Genomic DNA, 7,645 nt, shown 5'->3' on the forward strand with positions numbered 1-7,645 from the left:
GTGAGATAAGAAATGCCTTTCTATTGATTTGTTCTGATTTTAGCGATGCCTCGTAAGAAAGCTACAGCCGCCCAGGGTGAGTCCCAGCATAATAGTCCATCTCAGACTTCACATACTTCACCTCCAGCACCTGCCCCAGTGCCCCCAATTCATCAGCCAGGTGCACCGGGCCAGGACGTGCGGGATGTTGTACAGCTATTGACCAGATTGGTAGCCGCTCAGGCTCAGCGGCAGGGATTTGGCGTTGACCAGGTAGATGAAGCTGGAGGTGCGAGGGTTAAGACTTTCCTCAGTTTAGACCCTCCGGAGTTCTCAGTGTTGAAGTAAAATATGGACCCTCACAACTTTATTGATGGTATGCAGAGGATCTTGAGGGTTATGCACGCTGATGAGGTTGAGTCAGTGGAGTTGGCTTCTTAAAGGTTACGTGACATCGCAATGCAGTGGTATCAGATATGGGAGCTATCTAGGGGAGAGAATGCCCCTCTAGCCGTATAGCAGGAGTTTTCATACGCTTTCATTCGTCATTATTTACCACCAGAAGTGCGACGAGCCCGAGCAGATAGATTCTTGCATCTTGAGCAGGGGTGTACGAGTGTTCGGGATCGTATACACTTCGATTCATTGGCCAGGTATGCCCCGGCCATGGTGGCCGATATGGAGGATAGAGTCTATCGTTTCGTGGCTGGTCTAGGGCCACATCTGATTGATCAATGCATGACAACTGCATTACAGTCGGGCATGGATATTTCCTGCATGCAGGCATATGCGCAGAATTTGGAGGACCATAAGCGCCAGCCAAGAATAGGAGGTGAGCATGATCGGGGCCGTAATAAGAGGACTAGATCGTTAGACATAGTTGGTGAGTCCAGGGGAGGACAGGGACAATAGCATTCCCGGTATCCTTTTCATTCAGTAGGGAGTGCACCTCCGTGGTTCCCAGGTCAGAAGTTTGATCGGTCTTCTTATTCCAGAGTGGGATAGAGTTCTAGGGCATCAGGTTCTCAGCATAGACCAGAGTCAGGCCAGATGAGTCCACCTGTGCTGCGGTATGCTCAGTGCGGTAGACTACATTCGGGGTAGTGTCTATTTGGATCAGATGGCTGTTATGCTTGTGGCCAGCTAGGCCATAAAATATGGGAGTGCCCGATGAGGGATGGTGTCGGTATTGTTCAGCCTACAGGGTCTGTAGCTGGTTCTTCTTCATCTGTACGCTCTCCAGGGCAAGGTTCTCATACCCCAGCCAGACGGGGTAAAGGGAAGAGTTGAGTATCTAGCTCGAGCGGTCCTCAGAACCGCATCTATGCGCTAGCTGGCAGATAGGATCGGCAGTCATCTCCTAACGTTGTTACAGGTATAATATCAGTTTCCTCCTATGATGTATACGCATTGATTGACCCCGGATCTACTTTATCCTATATTACTTCATTTGTTGCTAGTAAATTGGGGATAAAGCCTGAGTCCATTAAACCCTTTGAGGTGTCTACGCCTATTGGTGACCCAGTCATAGCTAGGCGAGTATATCGAGGTTGTGTAGTTATAGTGTGTAATCGTCATACCATAGAAGATTTGATCGAGCTAGATATGATCGATTTTGATGTCATTATAGGTATGGATTGGTTAGCTTCCTACTATGCTAATGTCGAGTGTAGAACGAAGGTGGTCCGATTCCAATTTCCCGGTGAACCAGTTTTAGAGTGGAAAGGTAACGCTGCTTCGCCAAGGGGTAGGTTTATTTCCTACCTTAAGGTAAGGAAGATGATTAGAAAAGGGTATATTTATCACTTAGTCGGGGTCCAGGATGTACAAGAAGAACCCCGGACCCTTTAGTCTGTCCCTGTGGTTAATGAGTTTCAAGAGGTGTTTCCAGATGAGCTTCCAGGTATCCCGCCGGAGCGGGAGATCGATTTTTCTATTGATCTATTGCCAGATACTCAACCAATATCCATTCCTCCTTATAGAATGACACCTGCTGAGTTGAAGGAATTGAAGGAGAAACTGAGGGATTTACTTAAGAAAGGCTTTATTAGGCCCAACACATCGCCGTGGGGAGCACCGGTATTATTTGTAAGGAAGAAGGATGGCTCCTTGCGAATGTTCATTGATTATAGACAGTTAAATAAAGTGACCATAAAGAATAAGTATCCACTTCCAAGATGACTTATTTGATCAGCTACGGGTGCCAGGTATTTCACGAAGATAGATTTGAGATCGGGATATCATCAGGTTAGGGTTAAGGAGGAGGACATTCCAAAGACAGCATTCAGGACTAGATATGGGAATTATGAGTTCCACATTATGTCATTAGGATTGACTAATGCTCCAGCTGTGTTTATGGACTTGATGAATCGTGTATTCCGACCTTTTCTAGATTTGTTTGTGATCGTATTCATAGATAATATTCTGGTTTATTCACCGTCAGAAATCGAACATGCAGACCACCTGCGTGCGGTGTTTAGAGTTCTTTGAGATAAAGAACTATATGCGAAGTTTTCTAAGTGTGAGTTCTGGTTGAACTCTGTGGATTTTCTTGGTCACATTATCTCAGATGAAGGCATTAGGGTGGATACTCAAAAGATAGAAGCCGTGAAGAATTGGCCAAGACCCACGACACCAACGGAAGTACATAGTTTCTTAGGTCTGGCAAGATATTATATGAGGTTCGTAGAGGGATTTTCCTCTCTTTCAGCCCCACTTACCAAGCTAACCTTAAAGAAATCGGCTTTTTTTAGTGGACGGATGCATGAGAGAGGGTTTTCGACATTGAAGGATAAGCCGACCTCGGCCGGGTCCGACTCTTCCGGAAAGGAACACGACACATGTGATTTATTGTGATGCCTCGGGTGTTGGGCTAGGCTGTGTACTAATGCAACATGGAAAGGTTATTGCTTATGCTTCTAGGCAGCTGAAGAAGCATGAGCAGAATTACCCAACTCACGATCTTGAGTTAGCTGTGGTGATTCACGCCTTGAAAATGTGGAGGCACTACTTATACGATGTTCATGTTGATATTTATACCGATTATAAGAGCCTCCGCTATATATTTAGGCAGAAGGACCTGAATTTACGATAGAGGTGATGGCTAGAGTTGCTGAAAGATTATGACGTTGATATTCTGTACCATCCTGGAAAGGTCAACATAGTTGCAGATGCTCTCAGTCATAAATCCATGGGTAGTTTGTCATATGTGCGGCCAGAGAAAAGTGAGAAAGCCTGTGATGTTAGTCAGCTAGCCAGCTTGGGAGTTCGGTTGGTAGACACAGGTGATGGAGGAGTTACAGTTCAAGATACGGCAATGTCATCTTTGGTAACTGAGATAAAGGAACGCCAGTACGAAGATCCTATTTTAGTTTATTATCGGGATACAGTTCCTCAGAAAGAAAAGACACCTTTCGTGATCACAGAAGATGGAGTACTCATGTATCGAGGCAGATTGTGCGTTCCCAAGGTTGCAGGCCTCCGTTAGTAAGTTATGGGGGAAGCCCACTTTCTTGCTATTCTATTCACCCGGGCACAACAAAAATGTATCATGTCCTCAAGGAAGTTTATTGGTGGGATGGTATGAAAAGGGATATAGCAGAATTTATCGCTCAGTGTCCATACATTCAGCAAGTTAAGATAGAGCACTAGAAGCCTAGAGGTTTGTTGTAGGCTATAGAGATTCCGACATGGAAGTGGGAGGTAATTAATATGGATTTTATTACAGGTTCGCCCCGTACTCAGCGAAAATATGATTCAATATGGGTCATAGTTGATAGGCTTACAAAGTCGTCTCCACTCACTTATCATTTCTAACGCCACACGTGGGGACTATGCAAGGCTTTATCTTAGAGAGATTGTATGACTTCGTGGTGTTCTACGACCCGTATTTCGGATAGGAAAGCACAATTTATAGCTAACTTTGGAAATATTTCCAAATGGATTAGGGACTCGGAGTGAGGTCTTGGTACCGCATTTCATCCGCGAACGGATAGGCAAGCAGAGTGTACTATCTGAGACGAGGACATGCTGAGAGCTTGTGTAATTGACTTTCGAGGTAGCTGGGATGATCATTTACCTCTTATCGAGTTTGCGTATAATAATAGTTATCATTCCAGTATCCAGATGGCTCCTTATGAGGCTTTATACGGGCGGAGATGTATATCACCTATAAGGTGGTTTGATGTTGGAGAGAATCAGTTAGCTGGCCTAAATTTGATACAGCAAGCAGTCGACAAAGTGAAAGTGATTCAAGAAAGGTTATTAGCGGCGCAGTCGATATAAATCCTATGCAGATAATCAAGGCGTCGCAAGCTAGAGTTCGAGGTAGGATATTGGGTTTTTTTTAAGGTTTCGCCTATGAACTGAGTGATGAGATTTGGTAGGAAGGGTAAGTTAAGCCCTCGATACATTGGGCCATATAGAATTATTCGTACAGTGGGTAAAGTAGCATAGGAGCTAGAGCTACCTGATACGTCCAGTCCGAGATCTAGTGTTTCATGTGTCCATGCTCCGTAAATGCATAGGAGACTCCTCAAGAGTTGTACCAGTAGAGGATATTCAAGTGACTGAGCAATTATGGTATGAGGAGATCCCTGTGGCTATATTAGATTGACAAGTCCATCGCCTACGAACTAAAGATGTGGCTTCTGTTAAAGTACTCTGGAGAAATAATAATGTCGAGGACATGACTTGTGAGGCAGAAGAGGAGATAAAGACTAAGTACCCGCACCTGTTTCCGTTGTCCCAGGGGGCCCAGTTTGAGACATCATAACCCCCAAGGATTGGATTTACTTATAGCTATTATAATTGGTCGTGTGGGGCCATATTGTCATATATATTAGCATGTGGCCCGATGTGGCATTATTTTGGGTTGTTGTGCAGGATGGTAGTGGTATAATTACAGGGGAAACTCTGAAAAAAATTCATAGAATTCCTGAGAGTTTTAACATTCGAGGACGAATGTTTCTAAAGGGGGAGGATGTTACACCTCGTAGTTTGGACGTTGAGTCCCGTAGGTGTCAACTGCTTAATTGTGAACACTGGAGTGATATGCGCCTATTTTCTAGTTATAAGGATTTACGATCATGTATGAGAAGTATTGGAAGGATTGGAGGTCAAATGGGCGGAAGAAGAAAAATTGGCGGCGGTAAACGAATTGCCCTTCGTGTTCGAGAGATGGCCTCGCGTTCGCGATGGCCATGGAAATTCTAGACCATCGCGTTCACGAAAGTCAATTATTAAGTCGGTTCCATCGACTTTGACCCCCTATATAAAGGGTAAAACCTCTTTTTTTCATCATTTATTTCCCAAAAAACTCAGAAATCAGATGAGGGTGTGAGGATATCAAAAATTGAGTGATTTTCAAGTGACGGAGTATTAATTTAGGTTCGGATAGTGCGCAGTTGTGATTGTAGTATCATTTTGCGGTGGGTTTTGGTTTGGATTCTAGGCGAACACTGAAGATATCGCTGTTTTAGTAAGAATAAGGTATGAATCTCTCCCTATTGATATTGTTTTAGGTTTATTTATGGAAATAGAGCGATTAAATGGTCGTATAATGAAGTAGTTGGTTGAAAAATTGGATAAACATCATATGGGATGTCTTATCGAGTATTTGGACATTGATGGTAACGTTGTTGATGATAGTATTGTGGTTGTTGTTGTTAGTCGTTGGTATTGTGATTTCGGGCTAGGGATATAAACAAGGGAGTTACTGCCGAAATTTTGGCAGATTCTAGAAAGAGTTAATTTAACGGCTTAAGATAAGCACTTGATAACGAGCATAACAATAGTATGAATTCCCTTGATTGTATATTTGCAAGTTCGAGAAGTAGAAGTTGGGCGAATAGATAAGCTTCAAGGCATGTTAAGGCTTCCCTTTCTTTCATTTTGGCATGATCCTATGACATGAGCGAACAACAAGTAATCGAGTCTCCATATAATTCTACTCTTAGAAGTACTATGAGTATCTTAGTTCTTGATGATCCTAAACCCCTGGTTATGATTGTCCCTTCTGTTCATGGGTCCTGAGTTTTGTATCATGATAATGTTAGTTCATATTTATGCATTGCATTCATTTACATATATGTATATTGACCCGTGACCAGAAGGCGTTATATATGCGTATATTATATATATAGGGTATGGAAAAAGGGCGAGGCGTTATATACGCATTACCACCTGATCAGCTGGTGCACAGTAATGATGATTATGATGCCCGAAGAGGCCTGTCTGATGATGGGATAGGGATCGAGCCGTACATTCCACGGCGCTATGACTATGACCTATGCATATCATACGCCCTCGGAGGCATTTTCAGTAAGCAGAGATATACAGATATGTTCAGATAATCAGACAAATAGATGCATTCAGTCGGTTAGATTAGCTTATGGGTTTCAAATTCTCTTTATGACTCCTAAGCGTATGTTACTCTTATGCCTTACATACTCGGTACATTATCCCTACCGCTCTATCGTCGGGGGGGGCTGCGTTCGTGCGAGGTACGGATAAAGAGAGCGATCCGGATGGAGAGCCTCTTCCCAGCTATTGTTGGTGCGCTCCACTCGATCTGGAGCTGCTGTCTATTTTGGTATGTTAAGTTTAGATGTATATGTACACCTGCATGGAAGTAGGCCACATCTCCGCCCTTTCTACATTTTGTTACTCCCGATGGGGAGCGTAGATAGATCTCAGACAGCTTGACGAGATGCTGTATGATATCGGCTCCCATCCTTTTGAAGTACAGCATATGTAGCAACCTTGTTGGCACACTGTTGTTTTCCGTATATATATATATATATATATATATATATATATATATATATATATATTTATATAAATGCTTATATCATACGATGATGATTAAAGTCCTTAAAGTTTCCCTGATATGAGTTAGCATATGTTTAGCTATGAGTCTTATGGACCACTCACTTGTCCAGTAAGGTACAGGTATGAGAGTAGGGGTGTTTGGTCAAAAGAGGGCCGTGCAATCCGCGTGATTCAAGCCGTTGTTGGCGACGCAGTAATAGCAAAAAGAGTATATGCGGACCGCGAGGTCCTAGACGTTGAGTTTGAGGAATGAGAAGCGAAGTGTTGTTGAAGGTCTCAACGGCGAAGGGTGTCATGAGGTTCGAAAAGAAGGGCAAGCTTAGCCTGAGGTTCATAGGAGAGGTGGCTTACAAGTTGGCTTTACCTCCGGGTTTATCGAGGGTGTTCATCCTTGCTCCATGTCAATGTTGAAAAGGTACCACGGTGATGGTTCCTATATCCGTTGGAATTCGGTTTTGGTAAGTGAAAATCTATCATATGAGAAGGCCCATTGCTATCTTAGACGAGGGGATGTCGCAAGTTGAGGTCCAAGGAAGTAGCCTCCGTAAAGTTCAAATTAGATTTAAGCTACTTAGGAAAAGCAGTGAGATATGTATAGCGAAATACCTACGATTTCAGTAACTCTTCCTAGATTCTCATATTGTTCATTCGAGGATCTAACGGTGTCTTAGTTGGTGTTATCTGGTGTAACGATCTTTCCGGTCGTTATGGAATTTAGGACTCATTGGAAATTGAGGCCAAGGGGTATTCGTGGGTGTCTTTTTATATGTATGCATGTATTTGAAAATGTTTGTTTTTTGGTCTTGGATGAAATGTGGGGTGATGGGGAAAAAAT

At 43.3% G+C, this 7,645-nt stretch overlaps 1 protein-coding gene across 1 annotated transcript; it reads left to right on the forward strand.

The window, feature by feature from the left end:
• The first annotated feature begins 2,866 nt into the window (after window positions 1-2,866).
• LOC132042402 (uncharacterized) lies at window positions 2,867-3,466 on the forward strand. Its single transcript, XM_059432948.1, has 2 exons — window positions 2,867-2,956; window positions 3,134-3,466. Exons 1-2 carry the CDS (start codon window positions 2,867-2,869, stop codon window positions 3,464-3,466), a joined length of 423 nt encoding a protein of 140 aa, XP_059288931.1.
• The last annotated feature ends 4,179 nt before the right edge of the window (window positions 3,467-7,645 follow it).

The sequence above is a fragment of the Lycium ferocissimum genome, unplaced genomic scaffold, assembly GCF_029784015.1.
Source record: "Lycium ferocissimum isolate CSIRO_LF1 unplaced genomic scaffold, AGI_CSIRO_Lferr_CH_V1 ctg15049, whole genome shotgun sequence".
Lineage (NCBI taxonomy): Eukaryota > Viridiplantae > Streptophyta > Magnoliopsida > Solanales > Solanaceae > Lycium > Lycium ferocissimum.